Genomic DNA, 24,069 nt, shown 5'->3' with positions numbered 1-24,069 from the left:
AACAGCTTTCATCTTCAATGTGACTTGGAGTTAGTTTAGGCAAATCCAGTGACCCGGAACCAGCCAGCAGGATTCTCCTGGGTGCAGGACACTGTTGCTTCCCGTTTCCTAGAAATGTTGAGGTTTCCCTGCAGATCATCTGGCCAACACCACCTACTCATAGAGGAGAATTGTACTATCTACCCTGAAATCCCTGAGTCCAGAGCTTTGGCTTGGCTGATTTTTCGATGTTAAAATTTTGACCTCCTGAGTTCAGATTTCCTACATATAACAATGAGTTAAGTAGCGAGTTACCTCACAGTAGGCAAGATAAAATGTGATGGTTTTAAAAAGCCATCTGTATGCAATACTTATGTTGGGGGTGCCTAATATTTACACTGAAAAATTCTTGGGCAAGTTGCATGAGGCAATGGAAAGAGGGGGAATCAGAGTCAAAAGAACCGGATCAAGTAACAGCTCTACTCATCTCGGTTACCTGAAGCTGGTGACATTCAGGCACCTGTAAATTTTTCTGGAACCAGGTAACGATGGAAAGAATAAAAGAATCCCTTAGTTCTTCTGAGTCCTATTCTCATTAATCAAACAATGGAAGAGAGAAAAAACAAACAAACAAACAAATAAAAAAACCCCACAAACCCAACCGTCATCCCTTGGTGTCTAGACCCTCTGTTGATACCAAATTGGATGGATGCTTAAGTCCCTTATATAAGCTGGTGTAGTTTTTGTATATAACCAGCACACATCCTCCCATATACTTTAAATCACCTATAGATTACTTATAATATCTAATACAATGACAGTGCTATATGAATAGCTGTTATACTGTATTATTTAGGGCAGCGGTTCTCAACCTGTGGGTCGCGACCCCTTTGGTGGTCGAACGACCCTTTCACAGGGGTCGCCTAAGACCATCCTGCATATCAGATATTTACATTACAATTCATAGCAGTAGCAACATTACAGTTATGAAGTAGGAACGAAAATAATTTTATGGTTGGGTCACAACATGAGGAACTGTATTTTAAGGGCCAGAAGGTTGAGAAGCACTGATTTAGGGAATAATGAAAAGAAAAAGTCTGTAAATGTTCAGTACAGACACAACCATCTCAGGCCAAACTACGTAGTACATGAAAGCAACAATGTAACTACGCGGAACCCAAAGATATGAAGGGCTGATTATGTGAAGTATTGTCAATTCACGATAGCATGTTATTCTCATCTATACTTCTCATATTTTATGAAATGCAAGGCTAAGAGAAATCAGATAAGCAATAACATGGACAACGTTGCCAATATTTTAAAGGATTTTGACCCTTTTATTTCAACTGGCTACATGTTTAAAAATATTTTCTCCATTCCATCAAGTTAAAAACAATTTTGGAGTTGTGGCAGTTAAACCATTCCTAAGATTTTCTCTTAATATGTCAGCTCTGAGTGAGGGGCCTAGGTCAGGGGTGGGCAACCCCTGGCATGTGTGAAGTTTTGCTGGCACGTGAAACCCTCTCTTATAATCTCCCATTTACAATTTTTTTCTTAATATCAACTTTTTTTATTTTTCAGATAAATTCAGTGTAGGTGCATCTTAGATAAATAAATAATTTTACATAATAAGTTATCTTAAAGACCATAGACATGGATTGATGAGAGAGGGGAAGAGCAATTTCTATGCCTCTGCCTTAACTCTCCCTGCCTTCCTAGATCCGACCAGTGTTTTGGTTTCATCCAAATATGCTTGTGAATCTTTGTTCTCAGTGATGAATTTTGTTAAGTCTCTTAATAGGAGTAGCCTGATGGATGAAAGTAGTAGCTCGTGCATATCTCTGAAGGTCACGAAATATAAACCTGATGTAAAATCATCAGTGATGCAGCAGCAGCAAAAGTCCCACTGATAATATCAAACGGAGTCATAAAGTTTTCTGTCGGACTATCAGTGTACATGTATACATTAAAAAATAAATGTATTTTTCATCATCATATACTGTGTTTTTGTCGCTCGAATGAATTTTATTATTTCTTCAAGGTTCTTCACATACGTACACCTTAAGAGACATCAAGTAGGCATAACATGTTCTCAAAAAATGGGGGTTGGCACGCAGAAGAATTTTGAGTCAGAGATTTTGCTGGTTTTGGCATGCACTCACAAAAAGGTTACCCACCCCTGGCCTAGGTTATCTGGAACATGCGGCAGGAAACCCACATGCTGACAAGCAGACATGCTTGAACACCTTTTATTTCTATTTCTGGGACTCCAGGATGGAAGACTTATGACACAAAGCTTGTGCCTTTCATAACCCTGCTTGGGAAGGGAAGAAATATGGGCTGAAAATATGGTCTCAGACTGGGGTGGCCTCTCGGGTTTGCAAACCAGAGCAGACAGAACATGGCCTTTCGGCCCGAGGCCCAGGGCCCGAGGTCCAGTGCTAGGTTACAACCCTTGAAGCCTGGGCACCATTCTTAGAGTCAGGGAGACTCCACAGGGCCAGGCGATTTCATCACGGACTCTGTTTCCCTAACATGAAATGGCCCCTCTTGGAGGGAACCTAGTCGTGACATATTCTATTAGAAAGAAACATCCACTTTCAAAATAGACTCTCAGCAGGTAATATGGTCAGCTCAATCTATTTTTAGTTCTACTTTGGCAGGAACCACAGAGGGAGTCTAAGCTCACGTTCTTTTGTGCTTTTAGAATCCTGCTGGCATATCCTCACCAAATACCCACCCTACCCAGTCCATGGTGACAGATGGGATTGATCAAGGGTTGCCAGGGCAACTGTTGCCAAGTACCCCATACACTTTTCCAGAGGCTTCAACACTTCTGCTGATAAATGGTGAGGATTCTTTCCTTTCAGAGATGGTCTGACAAAGATGGAAGGTCAATATAAAGGGCAATAAGATATATGAACCCCAAAGTTAGTGTTTTCAGACAAACCCATCATATCTTGACAGGCTATTGCTCTAGTCTATGATTTGAAAGCATATTCTAAGATGGATAAGAACAGGGAACAAGATAAAAGGCAACTACATTAAATCTGGGAAAGTCCTTCTTCTTTAGACAAATGATATATTTGCAGAATCTGATACTAAAGACAGATTGATTATATATAATATACAGACAACGCTCTTTTTGAAATGTTAATGGTTTGTAGACAATAAACTGCCCTGTAGAACAAATTATGATCTTGTCTCAACATGGTCACATGGTAGGAGTTACCTATACTGTAAGGACTAAAGAAATGAATTTGGACAAGGTTTGGCACTGTTGTAAGAATAGAAGGTCAAAGTCCTTTAGGATATTACATTAAGAAAATTGTAGCCAAAAAGCACACACACAAACAATCTCCCTAAAACCCCACATCCTGTTTCCTTTACTCCCCTTTTATTATTACTTTGTTTCCTCACTGGGAAATTTTCAATGCTCAGGAACCACAAGCAGAAGTGACAGAAACAACAATGGTTAGAAGAGGAAGATCATGGAAACAGAAAACAAAGCACAGAAACATGTGTCTAGGCATTTTTTAACTAGAGATACAACAAGAGCAGACCCACCACGCAATGGACCCCCTAGGTTTCAAAAGACTCTGAAAGTAAATTGCTTAAATGAGAAGAAAAGCATAGCTCAATATATACAACGATAACTACCACCAATTATAACAGATACTTTCTTTGAAGCTAGACAGCCCATCTCTATCATAGATGTTTATTAGAAAGCTAATTCCCTTAATTAGGTCTCAGAGGAGCACTGTGCTGGCAGTACTGTGATTGAAAGGTCACTTACTAGGGCATCTCTCTTCTTCCACTGCCGGCTGATGCTTTTCTGGCTTGGGAGGGCCTTTGATTTTCTGCAACAAGGCACGGAGTTTGCCAGTCCAAGAGCTGTCCTCCTCCTCCTCTTCCTCTCCCTCCAGGGGAACCCCTAGCAAGTCACAGCACACAGTGAAAATCTTGAACAGGATATGAAACTATGAAATGATTGAGAGAACATAATAACTCTGCTTCTCATCCTTAAGTATTTGCCTATAGAATGTCTTTTCACAAGATTTTTTTTTAAAAAGATGATTTCTTGTGTACAAGAACATCAAGTAATTTCAATCCCAAAACTTAACTCTTCTAACCTATATTCCCAAAGCACTCTAAAGTCTCTAGAAAGAAAGAGTTAACATTGAGTTATTGCAAATGAAAAGACATCAGTTATCCAATATATCACTCAATCCACGATGTATAAGCAGCACAAATGCTAGGAGCCACTTAAAACCAGCAGCTATGTATCGAAGGGAGGAATTGCTGGCTTAGAATCCTTTAAGCACAGACATTACAATAGTATATCATTGCCAACGTACAAAGCAAAGGGGATCAGAAGCAGAGTCCCAAACCCAACTATCTAACTCAAAGTGAGTTGGGTGAGGTTTACGTAGGATAAATTATTTTATTTCCTTCTTTAGAGACACAGCCCCTTCGCATATCTCAGCAAAGTCTCTTGCAGGTACAAGACATTTCAGACAGGAATTATGGCAGGATTACGTCCTGTATCTTCTCTGATACAAGTAGTGTGGATAGAACCATTTCTTAAATAATTAGTATTGTAATTTTTAAATGGAAAAATAACTTTCCACCTTGCCTCCCCCTATTGGCTGCTAAAGAAGGAGCCAGGAACCGACTTGTCTCTGATGAAGCTGCGTGCTGGAAGCTCACCACAGTGAGTGAGAAGGTCCTCGTGGAAGTCATACAGCTCCTCCCGGATCTCGTCTGGGCAGGGGCAGTTCTCTCCCAGTTGAAAGTTAAGAAGCATGTTGATCTTTGAGGGACAAAGAAGAATGGCTAGTTTGATCTCAGTGGTGGTCCAAAGAACTCAGATCCTGCCTTAAACATTCATTGCAAATTTTATTTAACTCTTTTTTTTTTTTTTTGTAAAAACGGTCAACATTTAAAACCTGAAACACTAATTCGAAAGAATGTAGGTACCCCTATGCTCACTGCAGTGTTATTTACAACAGCCAACATTTGGAAGCAGCCCAAGTGTCCATCAGTAAGTAGATGGCTTGGGAAAAGAAGCTGTGGTACATCTACACCAAGGAATACTACTCTGCCGTAAAAAGGAAGAAAATTTTACCCTTTGCAACAACATGGATGGATCTGGAGAACATTATGCAAAGTGAAATAAGCCAATCAGACAAAGACAAGTACCATATGATTTCACTCATGTGAAATTTAATGAACAAACTGAACTACTAAGCAAAATAGAGACAGACTCGTAGATAGAAACAGATAGACAGCTCTGGTGGGGAAACAATGTTGGGGGCGGTGTGTGTAGGGATGAAGCAAAAATGAAAAAAAAAAAGAGAGAGAACTCATGGACAATAGTTTGGTGATTGCAGGATGGGGGAAGGGGAGCATAGAGGGGATAAATGGTGATGGGCAAAATTAAAGTAAAAAATAAATAAAAAGTTAGATAAAATATAAATAAAAGTAGCTTGTAATTTTTTCTAATTATAAAAGTTTATTAATTGCACAAAATTTGGAGAATACCTAAAGAAGAAAATGTACTGATATCATGCCACCCAAAGAAAACCACTGTTAATATTTTAGTTAATATCTTCCAATCTTTATGTATGTGGGCTAAGATTATATACTCAGGATCTAGATACACTTTTGAAACTCATTTTTTTTTCTACTTAACAATTTATCTTGAGCATTTCTTTAACCTAATTTTAGAATTTTTATTGATTTCACAGAGGAAGGGAAAGGGAGAGGGAGATAGAAAATCAATAATGAGAGAGAATCATTGATTGACTGCCTCCTGCATGCCCTACAGTGGGGATCTAGTCTGCAACCTGTCATGAACCTTGAGTGGGAATCGAACCATGACCTCCTGGTTCATAGGTCAATGCTCAACCACTGAGCAACACCGGCCGGGCCTTAATATAATTTTTAATAGGTGCATTGCATTTTCATTAAATAGATAAATAGAAATTTATGTGAAATTTATATAAAATTAACGACCTGGTATGATATATTTAAGTTATTTTCATTGCTTATCTTTATAAATAAAGTTGGTTTTAATTTCCTTTTACATAATTTTTGTTCACATCTCTGATCATTTTCTTACAATAAACTCCTAAAAGCAAAAGGATGAGATCAAAGGTTTGTGCATTTTAATGGCTCTTGATATGAATTGCCAAATTGCCCTCCAGGGAGCTCATAGCAATTTGTATTATCATCAAGTTTATATGAGAGTGTATTTCTTTGCCATCTCCATTACAATAATGAGAATTAACACATTTTAAAATATTTTCCAATTTAATGGGTGAAAAATGTCATATCCTTGTTGCTTTAATTTGCATTTAATTGGTCAGGCTGAACTTTGTTTTTCCACAATAAGGACCATTTTCATTTCACATTTTAGAAATATCCCAACTATGTTCTCCTTCCATTTTTCTGTTGGGCAATTATCATTTTAAACATTAATTAACATGTACTTTGCACATCTCTAGACAATTAACTCTCATAACAAAATTTCCATATATATTTTCCAGCTTCTAGTCAGCTTTTAATGTTGCTTATGTGACGTTCCTGATGTGTAGGCTTTATGTTTTGCAGTCAGCTCATCATCTTCTTCAGTTTTGTCTCGGGAGTCTTACCTATTTCTGTGCCATGGACCACTCTGACAGCCTAGTGAAACCCATGTTTTCCTTTGCAGATTAATATTTTAAACACATGAAATAAAATGTAGAGGATTACAAAGAGGAACAATTATGTTGAAATCTAGCTATCAAGAGCATAAAAAAACAAATCTGTGATATAATAACAGATTTGTTTATTAGCTCACTAGACAAAAAGATCGGGTGTCAGGTCTTATATCCACTATGATCTGGAAGCATGTAATGAATGTGAGTGATATTTCATGGTGTGAAAACCACTGCAATATGATATAAAAAATATGCAATTTATGTTGGTGACAAAGTCAGGTCCTTGCATTGCTGCCTACCTTAACAGTTAAAAAAATACTATTAGAGATTAATGAAAAGTTAGTAAAAATAAAGCTGTCATTTATTTTCCACTCAGATTTCCGGATGTCTGCATTCATCCCACAGACCCACAACTCCAGGCTAGTGAACATCTGGAGGGATTGGAGCAGTAACCAGAGGAAATCTTGTCAATTCTGCTGCCTCAGACAGATTAACCCAAACAACAGGCAAAAGGAGGTTTTCTCCTTCTGTTTAGGGTTTCTAGGTTAAAAAAGTTTACAATCTCTCTAATCAAACCAGGAACCTTATTTACTATTGGTTGGGAGAGCCTTAGTCAAAGCTTCCACTGCAAACAATTTTTTTTGGAAGTAGGTAGCAGAATCATCTATAATCAAATACTATTTATAAATAGGTTGAAAAAGTAATTTCTGTGGTTGTTCTGTAATGTTAAATTACGGTAATTATAGCAATAACATATATTGATAGGTTGTTTATTAAATGAAAATAGGACCTGAAAAGCTCTTTTCAGAATTAGAAAATTAATTTCTGTATTGACAGATCTTTCCCCAGTGGAACACTTAGGAAGCAGGGACGACCTGCAGGGCATCCAACCAAAAGGGGGGTGAACCGAATTCTCTGCTGGAGGTCATACCCTTCAACGAAGCCCTTTTGAAAGGGAAAGTTTTGCTGACAATGTTTGGCTAATTTGCCAACCACCATTTGACTAATCTTAGTTTTAGTTACTCTTATATTTAGTTCCATCCCCCAAGCATGGTTTTTTCATCTCTCTAATTACTTTCTGGACATAGGACTGAAAATCTCTATTTATCTTCAAAGGTTACAGAAGGATGAGGTAATCATACCACTGTTTTAAAAGTCTAATTCTTATGCATTCTATTTCCCAAGTGATTTTTCATTGCTCTCCCCTAAAACTGATTTCAATCTTCCACATCCTTTGCTGATATTAAATTCTTATTTAGAGAGCTTCATGGGTAGATTCCTTCTAGAAATGAATACTCTGGGAGGTGTGGCAGACGGGATAACTGAGTTTGACAGCAGTTACTGTCCCTTCTTTCTTTTCATTTCTAGACCAGCAGCATTAACATCACCTGGGAACTTGCTAAAAATGCAAATTCTTGGGTTTTACACTAGACCCACTGAACTAGAAACCCTAGAGGTCGGACCAGCAAATTGTATTTTATTAAGTCCTCTGGTGATTCTGATGTCTGTTCAAGAATCACTGGGCCAACACCCATTTTTGATAAAAACTCTCAGCATGGTGGGAGTAGAAGGATCATACCTCAACATAATAAAAGCCATATATGACAGGCCCACAGCCAACATCATACTCAATGAACAAAAACTAACACCATTTCCCCTAAGAACAGGAACAAGACAAGGATGCCCACTCTCACCACTCCTGTTCAACATAGTCCTGGAAGTATTAGCCATTGCAATTAGACAAGAAGAAGAAATAAAAGGCATCCAAATTGGAAAAGAGGAAGTAAAACTGTCCTTATTTGCAGACGACATGATATTATACATACAAAACCCTAGAGACTCCGTCAAAAAACTACTAGACTTAATACATGAATTTGGCAAAGTAGCAGGATACAAAATTAATGCCAAGAAATCTGAGGCATTTCTATACACCAATAGTGAACTTGCAGAAAGAGAGATTAGAAAAACAATCCCATTTACCATCGCACCAAAAAAATTAAGCTACCTAGGAATAAGCTTAACTAAAGAGGTAAAAGACTTCTACTCAGAAAACTACAGGACGTTGAAAAAAGAGATAGAGGAAGACATAAACAGATGGAAGAACATACCATGTTCATGGATTGGTAGAATCAACATCATTAAAATGTCCATACTACCCAAAGCAATCTATAAATTCAACGCACTTCCCATTAAAATACCAACGGCATACTTCACAGATCTAGAACGAACTCTCCAAAAATTCATCTGGAATAAAAAAAGACCCCGAATAGCTGCAGCAATCCTGAGAAAGAACAAAGTAGGTGGGATCTCAATACCAGATATCAAGCTGTATTACAAAGCCACTGTTCTCAAAACTGCCTGGTACTGGCACAAGAACAGACATATAGATCAATGGAATAGAATAGAGACCCCAGAAATCGGCCCGAACCAATATGCTCAATTAATATTTGACAAAGGAGGCAAGAACATACAATGGAGCCAAGATAGCCTCTTCAATAAATGGTGTTGGGAAAATTGGACAGATATATGCAAGAAAATGAAACTAGACCACCAACTTACACCATACACAAAAATAAACTCAAAATGGATAAAGGACTTAAATGTACGACAGGAAACCATAAAAATTCTAGAAGAATCCAAAGGCAACAAAATCTCAGACATGTGCCGAAGCAATTTCTTCACTGATACAGCTCCTAGGGCAGTTGAAACTAAAGAGAAAATGAACAAATGGGACTACATCAAAATAAAAAGCTTCTGCACAGCAAAAGAAACCATCAACAAAACAACAAGAAAGCCCACTACATGGGAAAACATATTTGCCAACGTCATATCTGATAAGGGCCTAATCTCCAAAATTCATAGGGAACTCATACAACTTAACAAAAAGAAGATAAACAATCCAATCAAAAAATGGGCAAAGGATCTAAATAGACACCTTTCAAAAGAGGACATTCAGAAAGCCAAGAGACATATGAAAACATGCTCAAAGTCACTAATCATCCGAGAGATGCAAATCAAAACAACAATGAGGTACCATCTCACACCTGTCAGACTGGCTATCATCAACAAATCAACAAACGACAAGTGCTGGAGAGGATGTGGAGAAAAAGGAACACTCGTGCACTGCTGGTGGGAATGCAGACTGGTGCAGCCACTATGGAAGATAGTATGGAGGTTCCTCAAAAAACTAAAAATGGAACTTCCATTTGACCCTGTGATCCCACTTTTAGGAATATATCCCAAGAAACCAGAAACACCAATCAGAAAGGATATATGCACCCATATGTTCATAGCAGCACAATTCACCATAGCTAAGATCTGGAAACAGCCTAAGTGCCCATCAGTAGATGAATGGATTAGAAAACTGTGGTACATCTACACGATGGAATACTATGCTGCTGTAAAAAAGAAGGAACTCTCACCATTTGCAACAGCATGGATGGAACTGGAGAGCATTATGCTAAGTGAAATAAGCCAGTCAATGAAGGAAAAATACCACATGATCTCACTCATTCATGGATAATAGAGACCATTATAAACTTTTGAACAATAATAGATACAGAGGCAGAGCTGCCTCACACAGATTGTCAAACTGCAGCAGGAAGGCTGGGGACGGTTGTGGGGCAGGAGGGAGGGGGGTAAGAGATCAACCGAAGGACTTGTATGCATGCATATGAGCATAACCAATGGACATAAGACACTGGGGGGTAGGGGAAGCCGGGGTATTGTCAAGGACGGGGAAAAAAAAGGACACATATGTAATACCCTTTGTAATGCTTTAAGCAATTAAAAAACAAAGAATCACTGGGCTAACACGTTAGGGAAGAATTTATTGAGTTACAGGCTTCTGAATTGAGTCTGAAGTGACTGGTCAGTGGATTGTTTAGAAGGAGGAAGTGATGGCCGGCCCCGGGGAGGCAGAAGAGAAAGTAAGGAGGCAGAAGGGGGAAAGAAAGGGTGGGAGCCCGCATGGCTCTTCCAGGAGCCAGGATCATGAGCTGCACCTACTCTCATAAGTTGGGAAATGCTGACCATATTCTGTTGATCTCTGATAGAGAGCAGTGATTTCTGGAAAGACTGGACTGAAATTTTTAAAGTGGTGGAACCTTGCTGGGGTGCAAGTTGCATACTGACAGTGAGCCAACTTTAATTTAGTGAGAGAGACATAAATGGAAGAGAAGGGAGAGAGTGCTGCCCTATGTGTAGTTTGGGAAGGGTTATTTCCCACCCAAAAGATAATTGGCAGGTGCTCCTCGGTTGTCAGACGAGGCCTGTCTCCTGGTGGCACTGGGTCTTTTCATTTCCCACAGCTCTGTGCTGCCAGGCACAGAAAGGTTTCACATTCTTCCTTGGGAATGGGATGGAGGCTCAAAAAGCGGTTTTCACCTGCTCCTGTGGGGGTGAGCGGAACTCCTTGGTCTTCCTGGCAGTCAGGGCTGCAGACATGTTCAGGGCCTGCATGAGCTCGTTGTAGCGGAACTTCTGATTCGCCTGGAGCTTGGAGACATAAATGTCACCAAATGCCACGATGGCCTCCACTCGGTGCTGCAGCTCACAGTCACAGAGGTAGCTGAGGAGCTCGCACATCTGCAATAAAAGTGCATATATATTCGAATAATGCTTTATGGAGGAAGCACCTAGCATTCCCATTTTATAGATGATAACATGGAGACGTGGGTGATTTCAGTAACCTCTCCAGGGTCACACAGTAGGAACAGAGCTATTACTTGAATCCAAGTTGGCCAGAATGCAGAAACCAGTTCTTCACCATTAAGGTCAGGAGAACAATAGAAATAAGCTCACTAAAGACACAGTAAATCTCTCTGCAGAGAGAGAGAAAAACATTTCTAAGTGTGTTTTCCTCAGCTTAGCATAGGACCCGCCACTGAATTGCACTTTGAGCCTAGCTCCTGCCTGACATCCTCTGGCTCTCTCACTGTTTTTGTTTACAAGCTCTGCATTTCTGTGATTAGTTCCTTAGGATTGTTATTGTTACTAATCTTGTAACTATTAGAATTTACACTAATAGGAGAAACAATAGCCATCCTTCCTGAGCACTAACTGCTCACAGGACACTGTGCAAGCACTTGCTATACTTTATCTCCTCTAATCCCTATGTTCCTGATATTTTTAGTGAAGCAGAAGTTCTGTTAACCTATCCCCACTTAATCTTTCATGGGATTAACGGCCACTCTCCATTTGTCCAGGTGGCAAGGGCTCTCGCCTACCTGTTCAGAGTCTCTGGCCTATCTGCAAGCCTCTGTTCCTGCCAGGCAAACTAGGATCCAAAGCTTACGTCAGTCATACATGTGATGCAACTACAACATTTATTTAAAAATTATAGGAACCAATGAAATAGGAAAACTAAGTTGAATGACTAAGGGATGTCTGTAAAAGTTGTTTTTTTTTCCCCCAAAAATGCTAAAAATTGGATGTTAGACAACTGCAAAAAAAAAAAAAAATGGGGCAAATCATAAAAATCTAAAAGCATTCTGCACTCAGCTTTCCAATTATCTCTAAATCTGCATGCAGTCTACCCGAACTGGCAGCTGTAGATGGTGCATGACAGGTGTCATCCATGCACAAAAGAGGGCTCTATGTACCAGTCGGAGACTCCCATTAAAGGAAAGGTCTCAGCCCTATATGAGACTAGCACAGTTATACATTTTAATACAACATTCAAGGTTTATATGTAAAATTTGTTGTGCTTCTCCTCTATATTTAACATCTTGATTAACTGACCCCCTACCAATCCCATTGCATTGGATAAGAGAGCTCCAATGACGGGTTACTTGATTGTAATGCATTTTATGATAAAACACATTTCATACTGTATTTTATAAAAATACATTTTAATTCTATGTTTTACTATATTATCATCCACATTTTACAAATCAGAAAGCTAAGACTCTGATGGGCTACTGACTTGGCAAGTTTATATAGGTGGTTAAGGAATGGAGGGAGGAGCAGGAGCCGAAATTCAGGGATGCCCGAGCCAGGCTCACTCATGGGGTAGACTGTTCTACTCTCATTTTCATTTATCTTTCCTCAGCTCCTAGAAGACAAACATGATTGTCATCAGTTCTTTACTGACGCTAGCTTACTCTGGTAAGACTATGTTTTAGGAAATGTTGAGGTTTCCTAGGTGATGCCAAGGGGACAGCGCTACATTAGCCTGCCTCTCTTCCTTGGCTTGTATAGCAGTTTCTAGTACATGAGAGTGCAACAAATCCACATTAGTTTGGTGATCAGAGCATGGATACAAATGAGAGCTGGTGATGAGTGTGGTCCCCCTAAGTATCAATTCCTTTGGTTTACTCCACAGCCAAAGGCTCCTTCCTCTCTAGACAGGATCTCACAAATACATCTGTTAGTCCCAAAGGGTAAGAGATAAGACCAGGGCAAATCCATGACCAGTACCAGAAAAACAGTTCTGAGGCAAGTGCCTTATTGACGAGGGTTGGTGTTTTCACTTTGGCTTGGGGAGACATATTTCATGTCAGAAATGAGCATGACTGGTGGGAACTTTGAGCATCTCTGTTACCCTCCAGGTTTAGGCCTGTATCCACAGCCACAGCCTCACCATCACTAGGCTCCACTGTCTTGCTCCCCAGCTCTTTCCAAGGGCAAGATCTTTGATGCCCCGAGTTACCTGCAGCTTGACGGACTCCGGTAATCGGGTCTGTAACAAGCCTTTGACTGGAGCCTCCTTGCTGGCCTTTTCCCCAGCCTCCACTGCCTTCTCCTCCACCTGAGTCACTTCCTCCTTCTCTGCTCCTTCTTCTGTCTCCCCACTGTGCTCCCCAAACACAGACGGGTCGATCAGGAGGAGAATCTGCCGAACATCATCGTCGTCAAACACCCCCATGACCAGCAGGGTTCCAATGAGCTTCAGCACTGGCACAAACTGGAACTCCACAGATCCCCCAACAGGGTCTCGGATGTGAGCCCCACTGCCCTGCACGGCCTCTGTCAGCATGCTCAGGGCCTTTGTCTTCAGAATGTCCAAGGGAATCTCAGGGCTCTGCTTCTGGTGCTCCTCACTGGTCATGACAACGCAAGGGGTGGAGAACTTGAAGCCTGGCTTCAGGCACGTTCTCAGGCCCACCCCAGGCAGCCCGTGCCTCTTCGACTTGTCTGGGTACAGGCGGATTTTCCTGGTGGTGCTGTTAATGGGGATGATGTACTCATTCTTCATCATCAGCTTTCTCTCCTTCGCATTGGCCAGATGGATGCTAATGAGCAGGTCATAGAAACCGGACCGCAGGAGGCCAGGGAGGTACTTGTTATCAATGGCATAGAAGAGCTGGGAGAGGTCCACGTGGCTGCACAGGGCATAGGCTACACGGCTATTTCCCAGGGCACACACGGCACTGTAGAGTCTCAGCGTGTGGTAATGGAACTGCATCAGGTCCTCCTGCTCACAGAGCTCCAGGATGTCCACACACCTGAGAATGAGACAATCAACCACTCCACTGCACGGTGTGTGGTGTGCATGTGTGTGTGTGTGTGTGCGTGCGTGTGTGTGTGTGTGTGTGTGTGTGTGAGAGTGTGTGCGCCTGCCCACCAGAATTCAGTGGAGTTCTTGCTCTCTGAATCCCCAGGGATTTCACCCAATCCAATGAAGGCAAAGGGCATAGAAGGATGAAGGCATCTCTGCTACATTTTCTCTTCCTGATTATCATTCCTCTCCCAGTTCTGGTCCACATCCTGTTCCTGATAATCCACCATATCTAACTACGAGGGTCTCCAAAGTCTGTAAGACTTAACAAGACTAGCTTACCAAATATTAATCTTCCTTTATTAGGGAAAACCCCCAAATCTGAACACTGAGAAACATTCAGGTATAAGACAAAGGTGACTTGGTCCTCTTAGTTGTAGGCTCAAGGGGATCTTCTGTTTCCTGATGGAAGAGGCCTCAGAAGATGTAGCTGAAGCCCTCCATCAAACTACCATCTACCTCATCATTATAATCTCCAGTCTGCCATCATCCATGGAGCTTTCCTTCCCCTGAAAACAAACACACTGCACTCTTGTCCACAGAGAAAAACACTTTCCAACTTGAGATGAGCTGGCATAATCAATTCACTTTCTCCTTCATGATTTTAGAGGTGTCTGTGTCATGTTCCCTTATTTATGGGGGGTCTAGGGTGTGATGAGTGTGGTCCCCCTAAGTGTCAATTCCTTTGGCTGTGAAGTAAACCAAAGGAATTGACAGATTTTCCACTTTGTTTTGCTCCTCACCATGGATCTGAGGATTCTTGGCATTGGCTCCCATGCGTGGACTGCTGGTCTTTTCTACTCCTTCCCTACATTAGCCTGTCTTGCTGCTGCCCATGATCCAACAGAATACCCAGTTGGGATCTGGGCAAGTGTCAAAAACCTCCACCCACTATTTATTTTGATAGTCCAAGAAATCAAGGGGTCATAATATCCACAAAATAGAACTTCTTTATTCTTACTATGCACAGAACTATATTTTTACCTACACAATCTCACCTTTTCTCTTAGCCATCCTTTGGGTGGATTTTGATCTCACTGTGTCCATGAGGAGACTGAGGCCTGGAGTGCATGAGTAACTTACCCAAGGCCGCAAGCCAGAAAGTGATAGAGCTGGGATTGAACCCAAGCTATCATCCAAGAGTGCCTCTTAACAAGGGGAGGCCAGCAGCCTGATTCTTCATCTCTGAGCAAGCTGGGCATACCTCCTTCTCCTTCTTGCCACCAATAAACATATATTTTAGGGTCACACTAAGATTTTTAATTAAGTGCATGGACACATCCCTGAGTACAGGCACTCAGAGCTGCAGTGAAGTCCTTGCGGTAGGCATATCATAGCGAATACTCTGCTGTTTCTGAGTGAATAACAAAAGCTGAGAAAGGAAAGGAGAGAAACTGAGGCTTTGGGGAAACCAATAGTTATCTTGGGTCTGACTGAGCAGTACCCTTGGCCAATGAGGAGGCTCCTCCTCCCCTCTGGGCTTGCTAGGCTCTGCCTCCCTGCCTCCTGGGCTGGCCCCATCCACATGCCCTTCCTCCCCCCGACCCCCACTACCTGCTCTCCTCAGGGATGTGGAGCGCCATCATCTGCAGGGGCTCCGGGCACTGCACCACCCAGCCATGGCGCTCGCTCACCCGCTCTGTTTCCACCTTCAGGAAGCTGCTGGGCATGCGGCTCCAGAGCACGGGCTGGATGGTCTGCACGTCCAGCCGAGGGGGACACTGCGGGGCTGGGTTCTTCTCCTCGCTCTTAAATATGGCTGCTGACAGTGGCAATGCGGTCTGGGCCAGGCGGGAAGGCATGCAGGGGAGGGAAGAACACATATGCAATATAGAGATTCTCAGCTGCTGGCCCATGGTAACCAACAGGGTTAGTATAAATTAAAGAGAAACAAATATATCCAGGGATCCCTAAAGCCTTTCCCAGCATTAATTAAGACCTTGCCTAATGGGTTATATAAGCATTAATTCTTTCAGCATCCAATACAAGTGAGAGAAGGAGAACATGAGAAGGGTACATGAGAAGCAAGAAGTGACAGAGTCCCTCATGTTCTGAGGCCTAATGGTCAACATGCCTTCCCCTTCATAGCCATTCCATGAGGGAACAGATACATACCTTCAGCTTCCCAAGTTCAAACTGAAACAAAGAAGTGCTTGTGGGCTGCAGGAAGACTGCTGGGAACACTTTGGTATTGGGCTCCACCTGGAAACCAGAACAAATGGAGAGGTTTGTCCAGAATGATAAAATAACTGATGGCGAAGTCACTGGGTGTTTTAATCAGCGCCCCCACTCTCACTTCGACTGGAAGAGGAGAGAGAGGTCATGGACTGGTCAGTCTACACGGCTCAGAAATTCTTTGAGGCCTGGTGCCTGTTGGTAATTATCGTCTCTGCTTCCCACCTTAAATACTCTCTCACTCCCTCAACTTGGGTGGAACAATCCCACGTCCTTTCATTTTCTCTCTCAGGTGAATGAAGCCAACAGCTTTCTCCACTGCTCAGGAGGATGGTCAGAGCGGGGAGCTGCTAACTTGCCATCAAAGGCAATGCCCGCTCTTGGCCACTGAACAATGCGATGTTCTGGCTTTTCACACAGCACAGAGTCACCGGGCGAGAGGAGGGGGCTCTTGGGGAAGGTACTGTAATTTCTGAAGGCAGATGGACATGGGTGAGGCAAACCCAGGAGGGCTAACAGGGTTTCTCAACCTTGGGATGATTGACATTTTGGGCCTGGAAAGTCTTTGTTGTCGGTGCTGTCCTGTGCATTGTGGGATCTTTTGGTGCCCCTGGCCTCTACCTACTAGATGTGAGTAGTGCTCCTCACCCCACCATTGTTGGCATAACCAAAAATGCCTTCCGAGAATGCCAATGTCCCTTGGTGAGAAAAGCACCCTCACTAAGCACCGCTGCTTTGCAGGTAGGGCTGTGAGGCGCTTCCCAGGAATAGAGGGCTGCCTCCACAGCCTGCCTCCTCTCTCAAAACATCTCTTTCCCTTGGTTCCTCTGGACTTCTCTCCACCCCCTTCTCTCTCAGATTGTAGTTCTTACATTAAACGGCGTGGTTTCACTGACTGTCTAGCTGCCACTTAGTTGAGGCACGTGGATTTACTTATGACACTGGGGCTACACTTATCATTTGCAAACTTTGATGCAGAGCATTAAATCAGACAGTGGGGGAGAAAATGGGACTCTTACTCCACTCGCTAAAGTCCTTTGCCTTTAAGAGAATTCAAAAATTAGGAGATTCTTACCACTCTTCTGACCAACCAAATTAGGGGATGGTGGGTACTGTGGACATACCCTGGGGTGCCTCCCAGGGAGTCACACTCGTGTATAATCCCCTGCACTAGAACCTGTGTGCTGTTTCTGGAAAAAGTGAAAGGACTGTCACTTTATATTTGACTCCATCTCAGCAGACTGGACAGAAAGAAGGAAACTGCCGTGTTGTGAGAAGGCCATGTGACAAGGAATTCCAGGGGGTCTCAGGGCATTGAGAGTGGCTGGCCCTGGCTGCAGCCAGCAAGGAATGGAGCCTCCATTCACAAATGCAAGAAACTGAGTCCTGTCAACAACCACAGGAGCTTGGGGAAGAAATGAGCTCCAGACAAGGATGTAACCTGGCTGACACCTCGATTGCAGCCTTGTGAGACCGCGAGAGAGGACCTCACGAAGCTGTGCCTGAATCCTCACCCATGAACCTGTGAGACCATAAACGCATGCTGTTTAAGTCACTGAGTTCAGGGTAACTTGTTATGCAGTCATCGGAGATGAATACAGTGAGTTGTCTTCCTGTCAGGATATTGTTACCGGCTTCCTTTGCATCATGAACTTCCTCAATACAGTTAGACATAAAGTTTATAAAAACACATTTTCGTGGCTGTGACTCAAAAGATTGCATGGTTCAGTGCTATCATTTGCAAATGATGAAACAGGTCAGACTATAAAACCTAGCCTTGTGCCACACACATGGTCATTCCAGCACACTACAGTGGGCTCATAGTTGAAGTTCAAATATTTGCTTTCTCCCCAATGCTTCAAGTACCCCCGGGAAATAGGAAGGGATAAACAAATGTAAAAACAAAATGCAGTGACAGATGCTTTATTAAAGACATTCAACAAATAATTATTTAGTACCTATCACACACTGGCTTTATGCTAGACACTGGGTTTACGGTGGTGAGAGACAGAACTAGGAAATTCTGATCTGATGCCAGTGTGACCTTGGCCATAAAGCAAGACTCATCCCTGGGCTGGCCCCAGATTTCTCAATACCCATTACGTGACATTCAGAACAATGCATGGCCCATCATGTGACATCCAGAACAATGCACGACCCTCAAATCATTGCAGCCTGAAGGAAGCAGAGCTCCAGCGGCTGAGAAAACTTCACCTGCACCAGCAATAGGCCCTTGAGTCAGTGCTCCTTGTGGGGAGAAATGTATTCAGCTGAGAGTTCTCTGTGCTGACCCCTATCACACCAGTAGGGGAGCTACAGGTTGAAGATGGGGGCATGATGTTAGGTCCCTCAGGACTGGTCCCTGCAAACTTCACAAACCACCCAGCCAAGCGCCAGTGCCTCCTCACACCTCCCTCAGAAAGGAGGTGCTCTGAGAGCTTCAGAATGCCCTGGGAGAGGCTGCTTTCTACCCCTCAGAGGACACTCCCACCACGAGGAACAATGGAAATTTCTCTTCAATCACTGAAATAAGACGATCACACAAGTGTGGGCTCATGATGGATATACATAAGGATAAAACTGGTAACAGGGGTGTGGAAAGCAAAATCCTAGTCAACTCTCCTGACCCCTGCGTTACTTTGTGATGCTGTATGTCACAAGGCAGGAGGGATTCTGCAGAGATAAGGAAGGGTACTAACCAGTTAACCTAGAGATAGATTATCCTTGAGGACCTAATCGAGTCACAGGAGCCCTTCAAAAACAGGTGTTTCCATTGCTGGGGCAAAAGGGAGAGTAAGAGAGATTAGAAGCTTGACAAGAACCCCACATGCCCCTGGGGCTTCGAAGATGGAAGGGGTCACATGAAAAAGGAATGTGGGCACCTCTGGGAGCAGAGAGTGACCCTGAGGGAAGGCCAGCAAGGAAACAGGGACCTCAGAAGCCCAGCCTACAATCACAACTGGACGCTGCCAACAACGCTGAACAACGCGAATGCAAGTTCTCCCAGAACTTCCAGATCGAGCCAGCTCAGCCAGCTGACACCTTGATTTTGGGCTTGTGAGATCAGGAACAGAGATCCCGGTCAAACCTACAGAACTGCGAGGTAATACACGTGTGCTGTCAAAAGCTGCTGATTTGGGGGTAGCTGGTTATGCAGCACTTAAACAACCAATACAGTGGCTTTCCAGCGGAGTTGGGAAGTTTGGCAACAAAGGTTTAGTAAGCACTCGCTAGGTGCCAGGGGCTGCTTTATGTCAGGAGACGTGGGTGTGAACATGAGAGCAGGCCTCTTCGCTTGAGGAGCTCCCACTCTGGATGGTGAGCTCACATTTTAATGGAATGGATGGCGAGCCCAGATTTGGGTCTGAGGTGGAGTACCGTTGGCTGACAGTTTCCCCTTTGTGTTTAAGGTACCTTTGTCCCCGACTGATCTACACTGTCCTTGCAATAATAGACATTCTATTTCTAATCATGTGTGAAGATCAGGGCATGGGAACTGGCCTGAATGCAAAGCTACCTCCTCACGTGACTCTGGCTCAGTTCTCAGAGCGGTGGCTGGGGTGTCAATCACCAAGGAGCAGTATCTCTTAAACATACATTTTATTTCCCATCCCACCCGTGATCACATTAAGTGGGACAGACAGGTTTTCAAATTGCCCAGCAGTCTTTAACAGGGGAGCTCTAAACACTTTGTTTGAGAGAACCCTTCTCTCGTTATTTTGGTTACTGGTCCTTTCCCAATAAAGAGCCAGTGTATAAATATTGTCCTGCTCCTTCAAGGTAACTGAAAAATGAAAATGGCTACATCTGCAGAATAACAATTATCTCACTGCCAGGGGACCAGATGCACAGCCACACACGTCAGTGTCTCGCCTGTGATGAGAAGGGGGCTGATTGGGTGTGAGCCTCCTCAGCACCCCCCACCCCCACCCCTCATGCAGAGCCGGGCTCTCTTCTCATTCACAGCAACATTCCTCAGAACAACAGGCAGGCCTGGGAGCTGAAGTGAGAAATCAGGGTTTATACATGCGAAGTAGAGGCAGTTGTTTGGGGGCTGGGGGTAGATGCCAACATACAGCTCAGAGGAGACAAGTGGCCAGCCCACTGTCACCCAGGAGCTACTGTGAAAGAGGAGGTTAAAAACGGCCAGTGTCCAGCCTGCTCTTTGTTATAACATCTCAACATCATGGGAAGTCTAGTCACTGCTGCTTTGAATGCCACGGGTAGTGATTTATTTAGGGACCTCCGACGCCCAACTAGCCTTAAAAGTTATTAGATGCTTTAGAGCTCTCTGCAGCTCAGGGAGGCCCCTGCAGTCAAACTCATTTCAAATTTAATGGGAAAAAGCTAATGGATTCTGAAGACAGACTAATGTATATAAGCAGTTTCTCAGGGGACTTGGGGGAGGGTGGAATCATGAGAAAGTACTAGAAGAATAACAGCCTGGTTCCCAAAGGCCTCTTTCCGGGAATAGCTGGTTGGACCCCAGTGCTGGACTGCACCACCTGCGTGGTGGTGAGGATCCCACCTTTTCCAGGAACCCAGGGAGGTGCACAGTCTCACGTGCTGCAGCAGGCTGTCCCCGGACCCCGAAAGGGATGGGCCCATCTGCTCTTAGCCACCAAACTTTTCAGATTTGGGGAAGCTGCTCTCTCTTCTCTAGATGCCATCTCCCCAACCACAAGCCAGAAAAAGGGCTTCACCATTTACACAGCAGTGGGATGCTTTCATCAGCTGTACTTAGCTAAGCTTTTTTAAACAGGGCACGTCATTGTCCTGGATCAGCAACTTCTTATCCATAACCCCTCCTTTCTAAATGATGTTCTCAACCACTAACCACAAAGGTCCCATACCAGTCTGCCCATCAGTCTGCCCATTGTTCCTCAAACATATCTTATGCTTCCCTATCTGCATAATGCTTCTTGTACCATTCTTTCAACCTAGTACACTCCTCTCTCTTCAAGAGGAAGTTTTGTTTTGTTTTTGTTTTTTTGCTTCAAAATTAAGGTTTCTCCATGCTAAACACTCTCCTGACCACTACTGATGGGGGCCAGCTCTTCTTTCTCTGAAGTTGAATGATACTGTCCACACATACATGAGACTCTCCATTCCATCCTCAGAATGTCAAGAAAGTTTAATACAAATTTAACTCCTCATCTTAGCCTTTCTGGGGTGTGCTCTGTAGAACTCTAGGCTTACAGAATATTACTAACTGTTAAGGTGGAAAAATAAAAAAAGCTCTTCTTGGTCAAATAGTATGAGAAATGCTTGGTTAGACAGGCATTTCTCAGACTATTTCTAAAGTATTTCTCAAAGTCAATGTTCATTGCAAAACTTCAAAAGGAGGGTATAATACGTGGCATTCTCCAGCTTACCTGGCCTCAGGGATGAAAATCCTGCTTACAGGAAACCAGGCTTCTTGTGCTTTTTCTTTTTTCCATTATCTTGTAATTTTATTTTTTTGTCCATATTTTTATTTTTTTGGTCCATTTTTAAAAAAAAGTTATTTTTCAATTACAGTTCATATTCAATATTATTTTATATTAGTTTCAGGCGTACAGCAATAATGGTTGTCAATCATATACCTTACAAAGTGGCCCCCTGGATATTTCCAGTATCCACCTGACCCCATACATAGTTATTATAGTACTAGAGGCCTGGTGCACAAAATTCATGCACGAGTACTGTCCCTAGGCCTGGCCTGCAATCAGGGTCATCTTCCCCAGCTGCCCTCAGCTGGCCTGCCCCCCACTGCCACCCACCCCCGGTTCCATGTTTGCCATCGGGTGACGGCCTGGGGAAGGGTCTGAGAGGTCGGCTGTCCCCGCCTGCTCACTGGCCCCGCTCCCACAGCAGGTGTCCATCAGGTGATCGGAGCCTGTCGGCAGGGGAAAGGGACAAAGAGGTAGTCAGTGCACCTCATAGTGACTGGTCCAGCAGTCATTCTGGTTGTTCTGCTGTTAGGGTCAATTTGCATATTACCCTTTTATTATATAGGATAGAGGCCTGGTGCACACGTGGGGGTCAGCTGGCCTGACCTAAAGGGGGCCCTAGATTGGGGTGGGGGGACCCTGCTACGGGGTGGGGCGGTCTGTGTGAGGAACTGAGGGTGGTTTGCAGGCCAGCCATGCCCCCAATCAAGGTGGGGATCCCCAATGGGGGTGGGACTGGCCTTGATGAGGGGCTTGGGGCAGTTTGCAGGCCAGTCACACCCCCATTGGGGTGGGGGTACCTGCTGGGGGGCGGGGCCGGTCTGGGAAGGGGCCAGGAGCAGTTTGCAGGCTGGCCACACCCCCGGCTTTGTCAGGAAGGAAGTCCAAAAGATGTCCAGTCTAATTAGCATATTACTCTTTTATTAGTATAGATTATTGACTATAGGCTTCTTGTGCTAATGACAGGTAAACCTACATGTGTACAACTGGTGGTTTTCCTGACTAGTTCTATCAGAGCTCACAGTGATGTAATAGGGAAACACATTATTTATACACGTGCATTTTAAAAGGACCCTGTAAGGAATCCATAGGGAATGAGATGAACCTTTTGCAAAGTGAATACTGCCTGGCAAATTAATCCATTTTATGGGTCTATATTTAATCACAGAAGTTTCTTTCTTTTTTAAAATTTATTTTTATTTTTGAAAGTATCACAGATGTTCCCCTTTTCCCCCCATTGATCCCCTCTTCTCACTCCCGCCCATGCCCCAGGCCTTCACCACACTATTGTGTGTGTCCATGGGATATGCATATTCTATCTAATAATAGAGAAACATGGTAATTAGCCGTACCTCTGTTACCCTTCCCATTGGCTAATCAGGGCGATATGCAAATTAACTGCCAACCAAGATGGTGGCTGGCAGCCAGGCAGCTTGAAGCGAACAGGAGGCTTGCTTGCTTCAGTGACAGAGGAAGCCAACGTTCCCCACCTGCCGCTGCCGGCCTCTGAGCTTGCAGTTTAAGAAACATTGTTACAAATATAGAAGCTAAACAAAACCCCAGAAACCTGCTTTCAGCCAGCTGGGCCTCAGAGCTGGAGTTGAAACAGTGTTTCGATTATAGAACCCAAACAAACCAGATACCTGCTTTCAGCAGCTGAGGTTTCAGAGCTGGAGCTGAGCCTCAGAGAGAAAGCCAGCTGTCAGTTCCAGTGACAGCCATAGAAGGTAAATAAATCCAAGAATAAAAAAAAAAGAAAAAAAGGAGAGGTTTGGAACTTCAGTTGCCCGCCAGCCTGAAAATGGCCCTCAGCCCCTCACCCAGAGTGGTCAGGCACCCCAGTGGGGACCCCCACCCTGAAGGGGTGTGACCAGCTTCAAACAGCCCTCAGCCCCTCACCCAGGCTGGCCAGGCACCCAGCGGGACCCCCACCCTGATCCAGGACACCCTTCAGGGCAAACCAGCCGGTCCCCATCCGTGCACCAGGCCTCTATCCTATATAGTAAAAGGGTAATATGCCTCCCAGCACCGGGATCAGCGGAGCCGCGAGGCCTCCCGAACCTGAGATCAGCGGAGCCACGAGGCCTCACGCCCCGGGATCAGCGGAGCTGTGAGGCCTCCCGGCACTGGGATCAGCGGAGCAGCGAGGCCTCCCGAACCTGAGATCAGCGGAGCCACGAGGCCTCACGCCCCGGGATCAGCGGAGCCGCGAGGCCTCCCGGCACCGGGATCAGCGGAGCAGCGAGGCCTCCTGGCACCGGGATCAGCGGAGCAGCGA

General features: G+C 43.9%; 1 protein-coding gene across 1 annotated transcript in view; it reads right to left on the bottom strand.

Annotated features, from left to right (window-relative positions):
• The window catches only part of RYR3 (ryanodine receptor 3), a 398,822-nt gene that overhangs the window by 187,965 nt on the left and 186,788 nt on the right, over nucleotides 1-24,069 (bottom strand). The window contains exons 33-38 of the mRNA XM_070407843.1: nucleotides 16,300-16,386; nucleotides 15,739-15,965; nucleotides 13,336-14,131; nucleotides 11,070-11,270; nucleotides 4,690-4,792; nucleotides 3,776-3,913 (exon numbers count right to left, since the gene is read on the bottom strand). Of these exons, the coding sequence (XP_070263944.1) occupies nucleotides 3,776-3,913; nucleotides 4,690-4,792; nucleotides 11,070-11,270; nucleotides 13,336-14,131; nucleotides 15,739-15,965; nucleotides 16,300-16,386 (1,552 nt within the window). The remainder of the gene's footprint in view (nucleotides 1-3,775; nucleotides 3,914-4,689; nucleotides 4,793-11,069; nucleotides 11,271-13,335; nucleotides 14,132-15,738; nucleotides 15,966-16,299; nucleotides 16,387-24,069) is intronic.

Source organism: Myotis yumanensis, unplaced genomic scaffold, assembly GCF_028538775.1.
Source record: "Myotis yumanensis isolate MYYU_CA2020_CCGP unplaced genomic scaffold, mMyoYum1.0.hap1 SCAF_1, whole genome shotgun sequence".
NCBI lineage: Eukaryota > Metazoa > Chordata > Mammalia > Chiroptera > Vespertilionidae > Myotis > Myotis yumanensis.
Note: the sequence above shows the minus strand (reverse complement) of the source record. Positions and strands in the feature narration are given on the sequence as shown.